Source organism: Solea solea, chromosome 18, assembly GCF_958295425.1.
Source record: "Solea solea chromosome 18, fSolSol10.1, whole genome shotgun sequence".
NCBI classification, from domain to species: domain Eukaryota; kingdom Metazoa; phylum Chordata; class Actinopteri; order Pleuronectiformes; family Soleidae; genus Solea; species Solea solea.
The window spans coordinates 17,635,239-17,656,525 of record NC_081151.1 but is presented as its reverse complement, the minus strand read 5'-3'; the positions used below and the strand labels follow the sequence as shown (position 1 = coordinate 17,656,525).

Genomic DNA, 21,287 nt, shown 5'->3' with positions numbered 1-21,287 from the left:
TGAATGAAAACTGGTCATTTAAAAAGATTGTGATCGACTATTTTGTTCTGTTTAATCTGGCTTAAATCATATTTACTGAGTTTCTCTCTTTTCTTATCATCTCTTCTCAGTTTTGTCTAATACAACCTGTTAACTCTATCACTTGAACCAGTTGCGAGTACGTGACTTCCTGTCCTTTTGCCCATTTACGTTTCTGTCAAGTGACACCGAGAACAACCAAGTCACAAAAGAACAGCTCGGTGAAACCTAAACAGTAGAAACGTAGCACACGATACAGTACGCGCACATGTGAACACAAAAACACGCTCACATGAAAAGGCCCCTGAAATCCGCCCCGGGGCAGGACACTCGTCATCTGCTCAGCTCTGATTACAGGTCGTGAACCACCATATTTGGAGTGCGAGGCACTGATTGGAGGAGACTTGACGGTGTTGAATTGGCGGGGCCCCACAGCAGGTTCATCGTGCCACAGAATGTGTGCAGTGGACACACCCTCACTGGGCAGGTAGCCACTGCTTTGAGTGGAGAAGAGCCCCGCGGGGGGACTCACAGCCAATTAAAGGATTTGCTTAGACATGTTAATGACCCAGATTCTCACTACCTCTCACACAAGGTGCGGCAGCAGCAGCAGCAGCACAGGGAGGAGTTTAAAAGTTTCGCTTGAGGCTATTACAAGCAATAAGAAATCTGTCATCACCAGATTACTCATTGTGTTACTAACACACAGCCTCATATATACACAGAATATATGTGCCAACGATTCAAATGTTTTATTTGCCATGAACAGACACTACGGGTGCGTAAGAATTTAAGGTGCCCTTAGCGATAAAAGTTAATAAATAAAACTTTGCACACAATAAATGTTTGGGGCCTGACCAGAGTGGCCGGGGTGGTGTTTTTTTTCCCTGAAGATGCACTGGGCCGAACAAATGTCCTGCCATGTTGACTGAAATGAGGGGGTTCAATGTCTGTAGGTTCAGACATTTTACACCTATCACTCTCACACCCCTTGGAAAGTCCAGTCATAAAAGCAGCTTCCTCCACAAAACAAACCTCTAACAGCAGACTGATGACTCAGGGTCCACCTGTGTCTTCAAGCTGTGTGAACGCAGTAGGTTTGTTCCTTCTTCTTTTCTTTTTTTTGGTGAAAAAGAGCCATCATGTGGCAAAAGTATTTACTGCAGCTTTGCACAGGAGACGAGGCTGATATATGGTCTCTTTTATCAATTCACGAGGACACGAGGAGAGAAAGGAGATTGTTATTGTCTTGTTGTCATCAATTACTGTGTAATCTAAGGATAATAAGGTGGTTCAGTTTAACTTTATGAAGGCAAACAAAAAGTTATGGAAACCCATTGAAACATAAAAAGGAAAATTGCCCCCACATTTCTTTTACGTCATGAAGCATAGGGAGGTTATACTCATTCTGATTTTGTGTGGAGGTGCTGACCAGAGCTGTGGGCACATATGAGTGTATGTACAGACACTAACTAGTTTCCTAACCATGACCCTACCATGACCTCTTTGAAATACAAAAGGAAGTAGTTGTACGAGCAAAAATTGTATTTATAGGTTATGGTTTTATTCCTTCACTCACCGGTACATCTCCACTCTTAAAATGATGCTTAAATGCTACACTTGCATTGATAGCTGCAGACAGATTTTAACGATCTGTGCACCCTTGGTAAATTGACGCGTTTTTGTCTTCTTATGTGTTGTTGAGTAATGATTAATTTTATATTGCATATTTTTTGAAAAAAAAAAAAAAAATAGTAACAATAATTGTGCAGAAGTCACAAAATGTAAGATTTTTATTTTATTTTTGTTCAAAAAAACGAGCCAAACATACTTTGAACTTTGAATTTTCACAAGTGCAATAGATTTTTTTGCTCAGGTGTGTTTATAAAGTTGGAGAAAATGAAGAAATCAGCTAAAAAAAAGGATATGACACTCTATATTGCACATTTTTATAGCCTCTGTATATATATATATGTGTGTTTTTAACATAGTAATGGGAAAAAAGCAGCTTAAATGCTCTGTGTTCTAAGGGTTAAACACGACTAACAGTTATCTCCAGATTTCACTTACAAGCAGCCAACTCTACCCTTTTCAAGGGAACCAGAGTCTGGTCCTTTAGAACGGATCAGAGGTGTTGGACTGGTTTACACAACATAAACAAACCACACCAGAGACATTAATAATGACTATTATTAAGGCTCCAGAGTTTAGTTCAACTAGAAGGCCGGCGTAAACGTACCCTGAGACAAACGGCATGTTCCCACAAAACAGCCTGCGGGCACAGTGGCAGCTAAGCTGGATAATTACAACAACAAAAGTGCATGATGTCCAACCCTTAAACACATGCTATACTTTATTAAAACCACAGTCTTCCACACCTGTATTTGAATGAATGGCTTTATGGTCCTCAGTGGAGTACATGACATGTCTTTCTACTTTGTCTAAGTTTACTTAAAACATAACAACTCAAAAGTCACACCAGCCAGCCTGTAGCTAGCTTGCAGGCCGAGCTAGCTAGCAAAACGAGCTAATTGAGCTACAGTTTCTCTGATTTATGAACAAACTGTAAGGTTTTTAAGTACTTACCACTGTTTAGAAGGTACTGTCAGGATCCAAAGTACATTTTCCTACTTGTCAGGGTTAGCGTTTAGGGTTTGTTTGATTTCTTGACAAAGAAGAAACCGGGAATGCAAATCTACTGTATGGGCCTTTTCCAGGGCAGCCATTTTGACAATTCACAGGAGGAAGCACAGGTGTAAATAATCAAATTAATGAAATGATGGCTGGGTTCCAATTAGCTTCCTGGGAATTTTTGCATAACAGAACAGAGCCAGTGTTTATGTTATCAGTAATCCTGAGTTTATCCTGCTAAAATATGTCAAAGTGATTTTTTGTTTAGCTTTTGATTGTATTTTCTTTTATCAATTGGTTTTCTGCATGGTACAGAAGAGGATTAGGGCCATATGTGAACATTTTATTTGGAAAATGGAAAATAAAACAAAACAAATCGGACTTTAATCTCAGAAGTCAGACTTTAATCTCAGAATTCTTTTCTTTTTTTTTCAGAATTATTTTCCTCTTCCGTCATGTGAATATGTTATCACTGTGATTTTGGTTAAATCCATATTTATCTGCATAGGCTATTGACAACACAACAGAAATGTCTCCAAAACACAGCTTTTATCTTCAAATAAATACATTTAATTCCAAAGTCTGATAAATCATACATGGACATAATCAAAGTGAGTGATATACAGTACAGTGGCTTCACTAAAAACCTGTACATTTTCATTTAAAAATGAGCAATCATTACAATAATATGGGGACATACGACTACTTTGGGTAAAGTCAGAGTTTGGAGGGGAAATTGAAAAACGTTGGACATGCAGCCTTATTGATTCATTTCAGTTTCAGCATACTCGACATGCACATACACGGACAGAGACGTGTCTCTGTGCAACACACAATCATTTAATACTCCTCCATTCACTATCGCAGAGAACATACACTTCATTTTGCATGTTTGTTTGTTTGTTTTTTTTACTTTAAGCCACAGCAGTAGAATTGGATTAAGATATTAGCTGCATATCATTTCTCATAGCATATCATTTTAAATTGTAGTAAAAGTTAATGCCTTGAGCCGTGGGTTAATTATTGTTGGGTCAGAAACCGCTATTGCTTTTAAGCCTGTTTGGTCATGTATGCATTAAAAACTAAACATTTAAAATCAATCAGACAGGTGAGGCAACAAAATAAACAACCCCCCCCTTTTTTTTTTTCTTGATCCTTACACAGATTTTTAACCTTGATGTGTTTGTGTACACACTTCTTACTTCTCACAGGTTTCCAGCTGCAGTTTGAGGGTTTGTCCACAGGATGGCAGCACTCAATCTTTGATCGTCCTGTCATTCCACCTCAGCAGCAGCAGTGGAGGGAAACGCTTCATGGCTTTGCAGTCACACTGATGAAGGTCACACCGGATATTTTAAACGTTTGTTTTCAGTTTCTCCAAGAGTTGAAATGCCGAGTTCACATTAAAATGACTCGTGTTCGTCTATTTCCGTCTCATTTCCTGACGCACTGGAAACAACTGTGAAGAGTGAAGTGTTCAATGGGTTTTATACTTAAAGCAGTAGCACCAGATCCGCCCCCAAACATCACATATCGACATTACTGTGTGCATGAAAATACGTGTACAGGTCTCCAATATTATATTACTGTGGTTAAACACTTGCTATGGATTGTTTGCATCCTGAATACAGCCTACACGACTTACTTGTATCTGCACACACACACTGGGGGGGGTCAAAGTCCAGTAAAACGCCACAAAAGGTGATTATTAATAAGGAAACTGAACACACTACACAAATCACGAATGTGGGGGGGGGGAAGAACCGAGCAGTATATTCATGTACTCGTTATTTCAAGAGTATTTCTCGCCGCTCTCGCCGAAATACTGCCGTCCAAATTAATGAAGACAGGTGAAAGTGTACATCTTCAAGTTTGGCTCTACATACTCCATTTCAGGTCCTGGTTGCTGTTGCACTTCCACAGCAGTAGTTTTTTCCCCTTTTTTTTTATAATTAAATAAATAAATTAATGAATAAATAAATAAATTAATCTTTGTTGCATGTGAGAGAGTTTCCTGTCAGAGCACAAGAAAAACAAACAGGACTGACAGGTGAACTGTGAGGGTTCAAAAGGTGAAAGGGAATTAAGTGAAGGAGGATTAGGAAACGAGGCTTGAATGGCAGATCTGACACGTGCATTAAATTGGACGCAGACAGTGAGTCATGAGAAAAGCAACAAAAAGAAAACAACAGATAAATAAAGGAAAATAGCAGGAGGTGTGGTGATTACTGCCGATGACTCAGAATTATTAGCGCGTTAATGCGTCCCTGCTGTTCCAATGAATGGACCGTGCAGTGTGGAGAAGCTGCCGTGCACGGCCATGGCCTGTTCGCCTGGAGCCGCTCTGGGCCCGGTGTCTTTCTCAAAGACACTTTGACAAAACATCCGGACGACAAAAAAGACATACAGTATGAATGCTGCATGAGCTCCATAAAAATGTTCATTACAGTGGAAGACGATATAATTTCATGCATTCATTTTCCCCCATCTCCAGGCATTCGTAACTGCAGAGAAGCTTCAGGGTGGACATTGTGTTATTTTCGGGACAGTTGCAGCTACACGACTATGGTACTTTGAATAATACTAAAGGACAGTATGTACATTTCTAAAAGGGACACGTTATAACTGGAGCTACTTTTGTTTTTGTTTTATCCACGTTTTCAGAATGACGCGTCACTCACTGACCACCTTAATAGGTACATCTGTCACACTGCTCGGTAACGCAGATCTCTAATCGGCCGATCACGTGGCAGCGACTCAGTGCGCCGAGGAAGAAGGGACATGCTGACACAGCAGTATGGAGAAGAAAGGTGACTTTGAATGCGGCATGTGGTCCTCGTCTGAGCATTATTGGGATTAGGTGTCCGGTGAGCAGCAGCTCTCAGAGATCAGAGGAGAAAGACCAGACTGGTTATAAATGATAGAAAAGGCAACTGTAACTCAAATAACCACTTGTTTCAATCAAGTTAAGCAGAAGAAGATCACTTAACGCACACGTGTACCTAAAAAAGTGGCCTGTGAGGGGACGCAAACACTTGTTTGTGAATATCCAGAGTTCTTTGCAGTCAGTGGGACAGTGGGGTCGAGGGGGAGGTTGGGGGTCATCTGAGACCCTGAGCTCCTTCAGGTCAACCCCACATGTGAGGGTGTGTTATGAGATGCAGCGAACACAGCAGCATGGAGGTATTGTGCCTCTGTTGACAATAGAGGACAGTAGTGGGTGATATGGGCATTTACAGCCCTACTTAGGTTTTGTTTTTTGTTTGTTCTGATAGTCTGTACACCTCTGTACACCAGTCTGTTTGTGTTGTTTGTATTTCCACTTCCTGGTGTCGGTTCATTCTCCTTTAAGATAGCCATTGGCATCATTATCCATCCCTCTGCTCCTCTCTCTCCTCCTGCCCAAAGGTCCCCCTGCTCCTCCTCCTCCGCCGCCAGCATCTAACCGGTAGTTTGACCAGCCGTCCTCGGGCCCCTCATGGAAGCGCAGGCGCAGTGTCTTGCGGATGACCAAGCGCTCCACGATGAAGGAGGCGCAGAACCAAGGGACGGCGTACTCGGCCGTGATCAAGCCCATGAAGTTGTACCGGAACTCCGAGTAGTCCCAGGGGCAGGCGTCGAACTGGCGCAGCAGCAGCCCCGTGCCGAACTCCCACAGGTACGTCCACAGCGTGTAGATGATGCAGCGCAGCAGCACGGGGCAGCGGCCGCGCAGCGCCAGGTACATGCGCTCCACGATGAGGATGCACGTGCCGTAGATGAAGAGCGCCCACACGCTGGTCACGCCGGGGAACTTCCAGTTGCGGTTGACGACGAACTCCCAGGCGGCGGTGAACATGACCTCACAGAAGTAGCCATGGATGGCATAGAGGTACCAGCGTGACAGCGCCGTCAGCGGCACAGGCGCCTCGGGGGTTTCCAAGGTCACCATCCTTCCTCCACTTAAATTTTCCTTCCCGAGTTAATGAGACGCAGGTCTGTGGGGGAAAGACGGGAGAGAGAGACAGTGTGTGAGTGAATGACTTGTAGGCAACACTGTAATTAGATTAACTCGATAAATACGTTAATTAAAATGTCAACATCTATTTTCAGACTCATAACTTTAGTCGAAGTGAACATCTGTAAGGTGCGCGAGGTCAAAGCGTCCTTTACCTTTGGCCACCCAAATTCTCAGTGGTTCATTTTTGAGTTTGAATAATAAAAAAAAGATTATTTCAAAGGGTTCTTGAGATAAAAAAAGGGCGAACAGAAGCACAACCCCAGCGTCTAATGACTCCAGTCTGTTATGTAGCCAAACCTGTGTTAAATGACTGCAATGGCTATTGATTCACAACGTTAACGGCCATCGCAATGTTTCCATCCGTCTATTTTCTACACTGTTTATGATCGGCGAGCTGGCCTCAGTGTCGTCTTACACCGAGCTATACAGAGACCAACAGCCCTTCACACTCACGTGAACACATACGGTCAAGTCTCCAGTCTCGGATTAACTCCACTAATTCATAAAGAGTGAGTTATTTAAGAAAACGTCAACGTCGCCACAAATGGTTTTCCTATTCCCGGCGGTTTCAGGTGCAACATTGTGACGGAGGCAATTTTCCCCAAAGTGGATGTTGTTCCGTGTCATAATGAAAAAAAACACAACAGAAGTTATTTATGTCCACACAAAGCCCTTGAGATGTGTCAGGCTACAGAGCGAACATTGTAAAGGATGCACAATAAAAAAAAGCAGTCACTATGTGCTGTAGATGAAGTCGAAATCAGGGATTATAGTTTGTCATATATTATAATCGTAATTTAAGCCAAGAAGGTTCCTAATTCCGGCTTTAAGGTGAGACGACGATGAAGACTTCTGCTCCTTTTACTTTTTATTTATAAATTAAATCCAGATCTGGCTGTTTGGCTGCACGGCAAAATGATATTCCACATGGTGTCAAGCCAAAGTTTAATTAAGGACAAGGTGATGAAACAGTCAGTTAAATTAGAGCCTGCGGGGCCCCAGAGAAGTCAAAGCTTTCCTTTACTCATGGAACGTATATATAGCTTCATCATCCGACTGCCTACAGTAAATCATGTGCTCTTATTCCAAATCCTCCGGGGATCAGGTGTGAGGAAGAAAATCATTCGGAGGATTTCAAACCCCACCGAGCTGAGAAGGCCACACAGAGAGTAGATAATGCCTCCAGAGGAAACGGCAACTATTACACAATGGATCACAGATCTCAGAGTGAAGTGCGCAGTACAAAAGCTTGACCGTAGAACAAAAGAACGTGGGTTTTTTTGGGGCTTTGTGTTCAAAGGCTGGCTTGGGGCCCAGAGTGGGCCCAAGGGGGGATTAGCACATTTCTCCCAAACAAGGAACAAGGGTTTCATGTGAGGAACTGGGCCACGGCGATGGACCAACTGACCTCCTTTAACCCTTCTTTTCGCTGCCTGTCTGGGAAACGCTTCCCTTCCTCCTCTCGTCTACCCAAGCCCGACTGGGTCAAACAGTACCTTTCCTGTTACGTGTAAGCACACGTGACGTTTCACCTTTAAAGTCATAAACATGCATGGACTACATCAGGAAACTGAGTTTACTGTGACTCTAATGTTAAAGAATAACAAAGTAAACCATGTGTTCAATAAATAATCAGTATTTTAACCTGAAACATTGTGTTGTTCTGTACAATATAAAGACATGTTAACAAAATTAGCAAAAAACAACAACTCAGAAACGATTTTCTCAAAACTGGGTAGGAGGATGAGGAGTGAGTCAAGGACGAACGCATTCAGTTCTGGAGTGGGTCCGATTAAGGCGGTGGATACAGGGAATATTTTTAACTGTGAGGGTGTTGGTTTGATAATGTGAAGATTTCCGGGGGCCAATGGTCACCTAAGACCTTATATTAACATTAACATTGACATACAAATGCACTGTTTTATAATAATTGAATTTTTTCCTTGTCATAATTACCATTTATAAATGGAAATGTAACCAAATCTAAGCCACGCAGGAGTGGGAAAAAAAATGAAACAAACAAATTGCCTCAGGAGTCAAATAACATAATAACATAATAACATAATATGAGCTGAGTTCATAGACCTGTCTGTCACAGGTGGGTTTCAAACCCCGGACACACAATCCCTGACCATAAATAATACATTATAAAACTGAAGCTGCGTGCCGTACAAACTCTCACGAGGGCCGTGATTAGCCCACGGGCCGGACTTTGGACATACCTGAATCATACTGATATGATTATGAAAAAACAATCTCACTCACTCATTGACACTCTCACACACTCACTCACATACACTCTCACTCACTCACTAACTAACTCACTCATTGACACTCTCACACACTAATTGACACTCTCACTCACTCACTCACTGACACTCACTTACACTCTCACTCACTCACTCATTGACACTCTCACACACTCACACTCTCACTCACTCACTTACACTCTCACTCACTCACTGACAGTCTCACTCACTCACTCACTCACACTCACTCACTCATTCATTCATTGACACTCTCACACTCACTGACACTCTCACTGACACACTCACTGACACTCTCACTCACTGACACACTCACTCACTCAAAAAAAACACAAATGTGTAATATCTGAGTACTTTCTACTTTTAAACAGCTTTCTCAAAACACCCACACATATAAAAGCAAACACTTCTTGCTGTGGGCTGTGATGGTTAGCTTAGCTTAGCTGTGGCCAACTTAGCTTTGTACCAAGACTAAAAACAGAAAGGAACAACTTAACCAATATATTTCAGATTTGACCTTGATTTAATGCAGGACAACTTCTGTTTCCGCCGCATAAGAGCAGTCTTGGTTTTTAATTTAGTTTTATGCTAACATACGACACATTATACGCCGCAACAATGGGCCCAGCCATTTCTCCCGGCTATTGTTGTACACACGCGAATGTTTTGGTTGTGTTTTACCCACAATGCCCTGCGTCGTAGTCCACTTCCTGCAAACCGAGACCTACGTTTTTAGGCGGAACAGAGTTGGCTTCTTTCTTTGGTTCGCTTGCACATTCACACCTCCCCAAACAAAGTCCAAACACACACAAAAAAACATGAACTATTCCTTTAAAAAGTGATATCAGTCTTTTTATCACCAGATGAAAAAAATAATAATAAAAAAATAATAATAATTCTGCACATATTTATCGTGTCTGACCAAAGTTTTCTCTCTATTTGTCACCTCATGGTTTTTTTTACCTTCTCATCTCTCAGCCTAAAAATCACATGACTTCACCCCCCTCCATCTTTCACAACCCAGATCCCCCCCCGCTCTCTTTCCGTTCACCTCCCTCCATCACTCTCTCTCTCTCTCCGCCTGCACATACACACCATTTGTTCAGCAATCACATGCCCACTAAGCTGCTAATGATGAAAAATTCTGAATGCGATATTCAACACTCGACCTCCTGCCAAATGGCCTAAATATACTCATTAAGGTGGGAGGAGAGATTCGAGAGGCAAAGACTCATTCACTGTATTAAAAAAAAAAAAAAAAAAATTCTTCTTCTTCATCAAATCCTAATATGGATGAATCCCTCTGCTTTGACACACGTGCGCAAATGGTCCACAAAAACGTCTCAGAAGGGAATTCTACTCTAAACCCCTCTTGCCCCACCCACCCCTGCACTGCTGCTGCATACACACAAACGCTCCCTCGGTCAGGTCTGAAAACAAAGTTCACAGTAACCAAACAGAGGTAGAATAAGTACACACAGGCCATATCAGTGTTGTTAGGTGTGACAGTGATAAAGTCAATAAAAAGGCTCCATAGACCGTTGATTAGACAACAGTATAACTGCAGCATAGTACAGTTTTTTTGACTCATTTCCAGAGATAAATGTGTTATTCGATCATCAGACAGTGGACCTGACACAACAGAGGAAAATAATAAATGGGTGAAAGTGCCCTTTAACACCAGGGCAACACCATGTTTTATGAGGCTTATATAACTCATGTTTACTTTTCAAACAATGACAAAGACCTTTTTTTATACACGATCACTATCATTTATTAACTCATTCAACCAATAGTTCAGGAAAATGCACTAAATGTGCAAAACCACTGAACCGTTTTCATACTACAACAAAGGCAACAATGGTCTACAACAGGAACCGTTTTAGTTCCTACAAAAAATGGTTCCTGCTCATTCAAAGTTCCTGGTACAACTGTATGTGGAGGAAAGTCTGATGCAAGTCTCTCTATGTATTTGTTGACCTCTTTAGGACCTCGTCTGGATGAGCGGTCCTCAAGGAGACCAAAATGTGGTCCTGGTGAGGTAGAACCTCATCTTGTGAGGACATGTTGGCGGCTCCACACAACTTTAACAGGCCAAGATCTGGTTTTAAGGGTTAGAATTAGGTTTTGGGGTGAGGCATTTAGTTGTGATTTTGAAGGTTAGGGAATGAATGAATGAGCCTGCAGAGCCTGCATGTGCGTGTGTTCTTGTATGTGTATCTTTGTGAGGACCAAAAAGTCGTATAAACCATAGGGGAGTGAAGACATTTGGGATCAAGACCTGGTTTTAGGGTGGTTAGAATTGGGTTTTGGTAAGGGTCTCCCTTAGCCCGACCCCACAGGTTTCCCTCACAGGTGTCCAGATTTCGGTCCCGATCTGACCCTTCCAACAATCGGTGGTGCCTTCGGATTTAAGGCCGATTTGAACAGATTATCTGGTCAAATTATCCTGTAGCGTGAGGGATTAAAGGCCCTGGTAAACTTCCACACACATGCCATAATGACCAATGAGAGCGGGTTGACCGGGAAACGGATGTAGCCAACTTTTGTTTGGAACCATATCTTGTACAAGTTGGTTCAGGCATGGCTTCATCATCCAAAGTTTTTTTATGTTTCTCAGCACAAAACATCGCGCACACACCACAACGCAGATAGTCCGCCTGTACATTCCGAAGTCACGTTAAACCACGCAAGTTTCGGTGAGATCGCAAATCCCTGGAATCTGAAAAAAAGTGTGTGGTCTTGTTGCCCCAATCTTGACTGGATCATCTAATCTGTGCTTTCTCAGGACTGAAACGTTGAAAATTGGTTACAATTTTAAAATTTTAAAATCAAGTCACATTTGAAAATCCTCGAGTTGCAATCGCTTCCTAAAACGAAAGGACAGCACAGGTGAGCATGTGACTCTTTCACACCTTTGTTCAGGTGAAACTAACGACCTGAAACTGGGTCAAAGGGTGAATGTGCTGCATTGTTTCACACAAGGACTTTTCAGACAGGCAACTTTGGAATTAGATTTGTGTCAATATTTTCAAACAAACCTATTTTTAGAAAAATGGAACCACACACAAAATATCGTGAATAAAATATCGATTTAATCATCAAAATATTGTACTTTACCTGTTTGAAAATACACTTTTTGTTTGCAATGTGTTTGTTCTTTGCGCCGTTTGTGATTCTGACCAGGGGCGGGGCCAGGAAGCTGCGTGCTGATTGGATACCGAGATTTGGAGCAGGTGGTAGTAGTCGAAGTAGTCACAGCGACTCCGAACCCGTGACTAGTCAAAATTCCAAAACTCAGTAGCCAATCAGCACGCAGCTTCCTAAGGCCCGCCCACGGTCAGAATCGCAAATACGAAACGAGTGAGGGAGTGCGAACACAAAATTGTCGGAGCAAACAAAATTCCGATCATTTTCAAACAAATGCAATACAATATTTTTGTACGATTAAATCGATATTTTATTTTCAATTTGTGTATTTTGATTTTGTGGTTCATAAAATCTTCAACTGAACTCATGCAAGTCCAGTTTCCTGAAGCAGTCCCTGCATAATGGTGTGTTTCTGGTCGTCTCTCACCTTTTCTCCATTCTAATTTCTTGACACGTGGAAACTGGAGCGCTTTCCACACGTCAGATTTAAAAGCCACTGGACCGGAGCATCCACTATTTCAAATTCTTCATCTCCCCCCACCACGACATGTCGAGATGCGTGTAGGCAGCGAGCGACGGGTGCAAAGGACCACGGGGACACTGAACTGCACCGTTACATTGCTACTTGAAAATGAAAGCGGGGGACCAGAGGAAGACAGAGGACAAAAACAAAAATCTGGTCTGTCAGGTTTGTTAGCGGGCCACTCCTCTGACAGCAGCCGCACAAAGACCAGCATGAAAACACCTCAGTGAAGAGGTCAAGTCAAGTTCGACTGTAACGAAACCACATTTCATCAGGGAAGAAAACGCACCGCTGACCTCACGTCACATAAGCCTCTGCAGACTTTTATTCTGAAAGGTCACTTTCAGAGGCTGCGGAAACCAGCTGCAACGCTCCACTTTAGTTAGTGAGCAAGGTGACCTGAACCCTGCTACATCATCAGTGACGGGAGCAGCAGCTGTGAGAAACACACCCCTCGTCTCTGTCGTCATGGAAAAACAGTACATTTAAAGGGGCAGTGTGCAACTTTTGGTGATTTTTGTCGTCTTTGCAAAGAGAAACACTGCGATTTTTATCTGTGAAAACTGCTGAACCGCCGGTTTTTTACAGTCGTCACTCGGCGACGGCGTTGCTGTCGCCTGCGTCTGCACGCTCATAAAACAAATCACTTCCTGTGTGCAGCGTTGGAATGTTGCCAGGTTGCACAAGATCTAAACCCCCGCTATGCAGAGAAACATTGATAGAGATAGTCGTGAGGAGCTGCATTGTGCGAATGAGGTAAAATTACCTAAATATTTGCATTCAGCATTTCTTAACATGGATCAGATTGTCCCTCTGACATATCTGCATGGATGAAAGCCCATCACCTCCAGGTAAACCTCTCCAAAACTGAACTGCTGCTCTGCCCAGCCAAGCCAACGATACATCATAACATCTGTATTATCTGTTATATCGGTTTTTCTTACCTACTGAGACCTACCAGAACAGGGTCTATCCTCAAGAAGCTTCAGCCCAAATCAAAACCAAATCATTCTAACGTGGTTAGAAACAAGTTTTTTGTTTTGTTTTTCCAATTCAGTAGTCTGTAGAGATATAAAAAAAACAAGTTATTTATAATATTAGACATTTCGGTCTAGACACATGCTCCTGGTTTGCAGAATTATACTGTGGCAACAGACGGACCCCGAGGACTGGACCTGAATCTGAATAATTTAAGGTTTTGTAACAAGCAAACACGAACATCTCTGTGGAAGTTTGGTTTTTGTTTTCTGGTAAGAAGTATTGGGCCACACAACAAAGAAAAAAACCCTCATCTTTGATGAATTAAGTCGTAATATTTATACAACATTATTCTCATAATATTACGACTTTATTCTCATAATGTTACAACTTTATTCTCATAATGTTACAACTTTATTCTCATGATATCACAAATTTATTCTCGTAATATTACGACTTTATTCTCGTAATATTACGACTTTATTCTTGTAATATTATGTTTTTATTCTCATATTACAACTTTATTTTCGTAATATTATGACTTTATTCTTATAATATTATAACTTTATTCTCACAATATTACAACTATATTCTCGTAATATTACGACTTTACTTTCGTAATATTACGACTTAATTCGCGTAATATTATGATTTTATTCTCATAATATTACAAATTTATTCTCATAAAATAATGACTTTATTCTCATAATGTTACAACTATATTCTCATAATATTACGACTTTATTCTCCTAATGTTACGACTTTATTCTCATAATATTACAACTTTATTCTCATAATATTACGACTTTATTCTCGTAATATTACAGCTTTATTCTCGTAATATTCTGACTTTATTCTTGTAATATTATGACTTCATTCTCGTAATATTACGACTTTATTCTTGTAATATTATGACTTCATTCTTATAATATTACGACTTTATTCTCATAGTGTTACTACTTTATTCCCGTAATATTACGACTTTATTTTCGAAAGATTACATTTTTTTTTCTTTTCAGTTTGGCCCTAATACTCCGCCGTACATATCCACTCATTACTCTACAGATAACATTTTCATGCATATTTTGTTAATAACCAGTCCTCAGTCTAATGAATAAGATACTTGATTAAAAGTGAAGCAAAAAACAAAGAAATGTGCACCAATAACTGATGATTAGAATCACTGCATGGTGTGTTTGTTTTTGCTCCTCCAGCTTATTGATGACGTGTCTAATGGTTTAAAAATGTCATTTGTAAGAGGCGAATGATGCAGAGAAGAAGTCGCTCTTTCAATCCGAGTGAAAGACAACAATCAACAACTTAAGAGGCTTCACTGGAAAAATAGAGAACGAGACGGAAAAGTTTGGCAGCCACTGGAATAATGAGGCGGGAACAGTAAGATAAGCAGTAACCAAGATAAGTAAGATAACCAAACCCTCTTGACATTTGCATATTCCACGTATTTCTTTTCCACAACAACATTCTTAGCTCGAGCAGTAAGCAGCACGTCCCCCCCCCCCCCGCGCTTCACCATCGCTCCCAAAATCTGCAGATTCCCTTGGAGACGTATAAACATGTCTGAGTATCGCAAACATGTTTGGCTCCCGATCAGGCAGAAGAGACGCTGTGACGGCTGAGACTAAAAGCCCAGACGCAGCAGTAAAGCCAATAAAGGGCTCATATAACTTCAACGCGGGCATCCTTTCTACATCCGCAAGGTGAAAGCAGAGTGGAGGAGGGAGGAGGGAGCTGCACTCTGCAAGGTTCATGTCCAAGAGGAAAATTAAAAGCTGAGGTTACCTGAGGTTCCTAACTGTCCCTTAGAGACAGACAGAGGACACAGCAGACGGCAGAACAAAAACTCAAATTATGTGGTTTCTCTGGATCATTTAAGACAAAAAAATCATTCTGAAGGACTCTAAATCAATGGCCTGTCACTGTTCATGTCTGTCCTTGTTTTATTGAAGTTTGGACGAGTCGTCCTCGATGTGTGTGTGTCAGGTGTGTGTTGCTTCTCGGCACAGTGTCCTCCACCCTTTGCCCTGTGTCAGCTGGGATTGCGTTCAACCCTTGTGACCTTCATATGGAGCATAAAGTTTTAAAATCTCCTAACTTTAACAAAGACATGTTGAAAGTCGTCATATCCAGGTCTCCACATAGAAACAGAACTTCCTTGATAGGATCTACTCGCGGGTGGGAATCACAGGGTCCTTCGCGATAAGATACGATACACGATACCAATAATATCGTGATACAGCGAAACGTGTTTCATGTTTTGTATAAGTCTTTCATATTTTGTAAAAATCATTTATATTTTGTAAAAGCATTTCATGTTTTGTAAATATCTTTCATGTTTTGTAAGTCTTTCATGTTTTGTAAAAATCATGTTTTGTAAAAGTCTTTCATGTTTTGTAAAAGTCTTTCATGTTTTGTAAAAATCTTTCATGTTTTGTAAAAATTTTTCATGTTTTGTAAAAGTCTTTCATGTTTTGTAAAAGTCTTTCATGTTTTGTAAAAGTCTTTCATGTTTTGTAAAAGTCGTTCATGGTTTGTAAAAATCTTTCATGTTTTGTAAAAAATCTTTCATGTTTTGTAAAAGTATTTCATGTTTTGTAAAATCTTTCACGTTTTGTAAAAATCTTTCACGTTTTATAAAAGTCTTTCATGTTTTTTGTAAAAGTCTTTCATGTTTTGTAAAAGTCCTTCATGTTTCATAATGGTTTGCACTTCCAGGCCACCATATCATAACCAATAACAAGCTGTAGTGTATATGTCTGACCTGAGCATGTTCTAACTCCAAACACGGGAAGACGACGACCGAGATAGAGTCAGGTTGGGTTTCTATGATATCATGGTGGAATATTGTGATTGACCTCCAGTGACCCCTGCTTTAGACCTCACACTATAGATCCTTTAAATAGGACCGCCTGATCTTTATACATGTCACGTCGCTGAAAGTGTTTCCTCTTCTCTCATTTCGCCTCACCCCTTCCTCCCTTGCCGCTCAGATTACAGCCCCTGAGCTACGGATTCAAAGAAAGACCCCACAAACACGAAGGCTGAGCTCTCTGTCCTGATTAACATGTAGGTCACGGCCCGTAGATTAGAAATCTTGGAGCAGCTACGGAAAAAACTGGAGATTTACTGGACATCGTGATGCCGGCGAGAGAGAAAAGCCTCTAATGGAGGAATGCACTGTATGTGCGTGTTCATCTGTTCAGACAAATCAATCCTTCATGATGCATAATTCATGCTGGATAATGTGCAAAAGTTTTTAGGGCCACAGAGAGAGAGAGAAAAAAAACCCACATCTCATCTCGTTTAACACTGAGTGTTTTTTTATTTGATGATTCAATTTCGTTTGTTGACCCAAATTTAAAATGTCTCCATGACAGAAACTTGTACGTACACAAGAAATAAATAAATGACGAAATAGTTACAGTTCAGTTGTGAGAAGGCTGTGTTTTCTATTGATCGATTTATCTTTCTACATTTATTTATTTATTGTAAATGTAAAAAAAAAAAAAATTAAATCTTGTATGTTATCAATTATTTTTCCATGCATGAATTATTGATTTGACAACAGTTCAGGCCAATATAACGTTTATTGTGAATAAATATTGTGAATAATGTCAATTACCCAACGTTGTTGTTGTTCCTCGTTATAAATGTCAGAGATTTTCTCCAAACTACGTATATTCTAGTTTTTACTCTTAAACTACTTTGTGTTCGTGTCAGAGGTCATCCTGGGATTCCAAGTGTCAATAGAACAGTCGTGGAAGTATGAGGCTGCAGAAGAAGCTGCAGCAGGGATTATCTAATCCCACATGATAGTGAACTGTAAGCTTTATACGGAATAAACCAATAGGGGATTTATTTTGGAAATCCAGCACCCACACTGTAAATTATTTCCAGGATTTCACAGGCTTTAACTGTGATAATTCACAATATAGCATTATTCAGCTATTCAGCATCATTGTGTTTTTTAAAAAAAAATTAAATTTAATCGGGATTCACATTAAAGTAACGCTAAAAATGGTCCATGTATATTCTACTGTTTTACTTTTAAAATAATACTAAAGATTCTACTTTATCAGAAGCAAATTCACATTTTGCGCTTTTAGCATTAAATCAACGCTAAAAAAAAGCATACATTCAACACATATTTCACTGTTTTAGTATTAAAACAGCACTAAACATTTTATTTAATCGGAATCACATTCAGGTTTCAGGTTTTTAAAGTTTAAGTAACACCAGAAATCATAAACATAACACCAATTCTTACTAGGACCACGTATATTCTAGTTCTACTCTTAAAGTAACACTAAAAAAGTTTAATTTAACACCAATTGCGATGATGACCATTATATTTTACAACTTTAATTGTAAGGCAACACTAAAAAAGTTTGATTTAACACTATGTCTGGGTGTTTTAGGAAGAAAACAATTAAATGAATCTGAAATATTTTACAGTGTATGCAAATTAAAGTCTTATTTCATGTAGAAAATGCACCAACAGAGGAAGTTAACGACAGAATTCATGATGTTCTGCAGACACTTTTCACTCCATGTAATTACTCGGGATGTCCAAACTCACGGGCCGGTCCGTGCGCATAGGGCGCGTGCGCGGCTGCTGGGACTCCGCAGCAGCAGCAGTTATTACGCATCCAGGGTGATTTACGGTTTATTCCCCCAAACCGATAGTAAGCAACAACCCTCCTCCTCCACCACCTCTGACATGGAAACATCACATGATAAAACCTCACTGTGATCCATAGGAGTCACTTACAGACACCGGTGTCCTCATCGCAGCCCACAGCGCGAAGTTATCCATATTTTAACAAGTGTGACTGCGCACAAAAGCACGCCGAATGGAAGATAATTCACCAAGCTTGTGGACAAAATACAAATTTGCACACGGAGCATTGGTTAAAACGCATTCAAATGGTGATGCAGTTTAAATACGCGTTTGCGCGGCTGTGTTTCAGCAAAGGTCCCATGAAAGGCTGCGTAAATTGAAACAATTCCTCACAGACACTAACATGGTGATGTGGTGAACACACACACACACACACACACACACACACACACACATGAATCATCCACACAGTGCAGCAGGTTATTTCTGTGTGTGTTTACCTTCAGATGATGATGAGGCTCTGCGGTGTTTCCCTCAGCTCACAGCCCGGATGATCACGCTCCACACCGGCTCTGATTGTCCCGGATGCCCCTGCGGTTCTCCCGCTGCTGCTCCTCTGCTCCTCTACTCCCTGTGCCCGGCTTCTTCTCCTCCTTCTTCTCCTTCTTCTCCTCCTCCTCCTGCACACACTCTCTGCTCATAGATGAGATTTGACCATTTTTACTTCACTGCAGCAGCAGCAGCAGCACATGCACATGCTCAGAAACACTCGCGCAGCTCCTGCATCTTTTGTTTAACCATTTATTCACCGACCGCAGCTCAGGAGGAGTCCCCACCCCCACTGTTGTCACATGTAATCCGATTAACCTGGATCCTATTCATAAAAAAAGTAAAAGTAAATAATAAACTTTATACAGCATCAACAGACAGGTAATTAAAACCACCAGATTAAGGCAATTTAGTTAAAAAAAACTAAAACAATGCCCCCTTCATAATCACATCTACAAGTTACAAATCATAGTCTGATTTTTAGAAATACATCTCCTGCTACCACAACTCCACTAGGACATAATAATCTGATTAGGAACTCTATTTAAGGAATAATATCACACTCACTGCTCTGAAAACATAATCTGATTTAAATCTACACATATCCATGTCATGTCGTTATAAAATCAGAAAACTCATCATTTTAATCTGATTATTTCTTATTCTGAGTGTCTCTTTATTCAGATTATATTGTTTTCGTGATTTTCTAAAAGAATACTCCTGATCTTCACTTTTACATTCACTACTGAGAAAATTGGAGACTTTAATCGGATTTTAATGTATACATATCCATGTAATGGGGCTACATACACGTCATTTTAATCTGATCCCTGCTTATTCTGGGATTAAATTCCTTTCATATTGTCTGATCTGAACTCTTACATTCACTGCTGAGAAAATAGATTATAATCTGATTAAAATGTACACATGTCCATGTAATGCAAATATAAAATCAGAACAATCACAATTTTAATATGATGATTGCTTACTCTGAGTGTAATCTTATTCAGAATAATGTTCTCTTGAATTGTATACTCCTGTTTACATCTGACAGAACATAGTCGGATTGTCATTCACTGATGCAAATAGGACACTAGTTTATAATCAGATTAAAGTGTCCACGACATGTCTGTACATTAATGTGACTAAAATCAGGATTATTCACTCCTTAATCAGATTATTGTTTATTTTAAGAACAACCTTATTCAGCTCATGAGTTTGCTAAAAGAATATTTTCCAATTCATGCGACGAGGAGAAAATCTGATTATAAGACACATGTCTACTTAAGATTGCATTAGTCTTCATTTCTTAATCTGATTATTGTTTATGAGCCTGAATGTGACGTTTGCATGCACTTATAAAAGAAATTCTGTCAACGTTGCATAAAATGCTGTAAAACTTTAATAGGACATTGTAATCTGATGAAGTAAATGTTCATGTAAAGATTCATGCAGATTTCTTAATCTGATCATGCATTAATCTGAGTGTGATTGAAGTGAGGTATAAATGTGAAAAGAAAATTCCATTTACATGACAGTGTCAGTGACTATCATCTTAATCTGGTTAAACGGTCCAGAGGTGGTGGACTGTCCTCAGGTCATAAACATGTCTATATAAGTTAATGTTTATGCGCAGCGGAGATAAGTAACGATAACGAGGAGCGAACAGGAAACAACAGGTCATTTTAGGACGTTTGACATGTGAAAAGTTGGCTAATTGAGCTGAAATCTGTTTTGCCAGGATTATATAATCTCACTACATTAGCCAATTCCAACTGTGTTTAAATTAAAATATAGATATTATCTGTATGAACCCTGACCTGTAACTTTTACAGGCGGAAAAAGTGGTTCTCTTTTAGTCACACCTGTCAAATAGAGCCATGGTTCTCAAACTGTGGCGCGTGTACCACCAGTGCTTCCTCTGGTGGTAAATTGGAGATAAAAATCATACATTCTGTTCTACTGTATATACAATGGTATGATCGGAGTGGAGCTGAGGAATTTTGCGTAAAGAGTGTGTTAAATACTTAATTTTTACTTTACTCAATATTTTCTCATGTGGTTTTTGGTATAAAAAGTTTCACACATGGGAAGAAGACGAACACACAAACACATACCCGGACGTCCATTGTTCCTCGTTCCCGTTTGGACTTCTCAGAGACCGCTCACATTTTCACACCTGTGCCGTGACCTTGCGTTGGTGCTCGTGTGTTTTCAGTGCGATGAATATTTCAGGAGTGTGACGAGGTGTGAACGCTCACTCATATCCAGTGACACCTGCATCAACACAAAGCCTTTTCTATGTATGTGTGTGTGTGTGTGTCGCTGAATGTTTGTTGTGAGAAACAGGAGAGCAGGAGTCCGCGTGAATGTGGGCCGAGACTCCCGGGAACGTCCATAATCGTAAGAGTGCCGACATTTTCTCTGAAGGACTTTCTAATGGAGCCAGTTTACAATTATAATGTCTCCTGCATATTTATTTATTTATTTAGCCGGGAAGGTCCCACTGAGTCACAAGATTTCGTCTTCCAG

At 40.4% G+C, this 21,287-nt stretch overlaps 1 protein-coding gene across 1 annotated transcript; it reads right to left on the bottom strand.

Annotated features, from left to right (window-relative positions):
- Positions 1-3,031: 3,031 nt before the first annotated feature.
- tmem229b (transmembrane protein 229B) lies at positions 3,032-18,993 on the bottom strand. The gene is made up of 2 exons (XM_058614766.1): positions 18,707-18,993; positions 3,032-6,626 (listed from the first exon to the last, which is right to left on the bottom strand). Exon 2 carries the CDS (start codon positions 6,578-6,580, stop codon positions 5,987-5,989), a length of 594 nt encoding a protein of 197 aa, XP_058470749.1. The 5' UTR covers positions 6,581-6,626; positions 18,707-18,993; the 3' UTR covers positions 3,032-5,986.
- Between the last annotated feature and the right edge of the window lie 2,294 nt (positions 18,994-21,287).

Coding starts and splice junctions, on each gene's coding strand:
- tmem229b (XM_058614766.1), bottom strand. CDS start 6,580: ATGGTGACCTTGGAAACCCCCGAGGCGCCTGTGCCGCTGACGGCGCTG.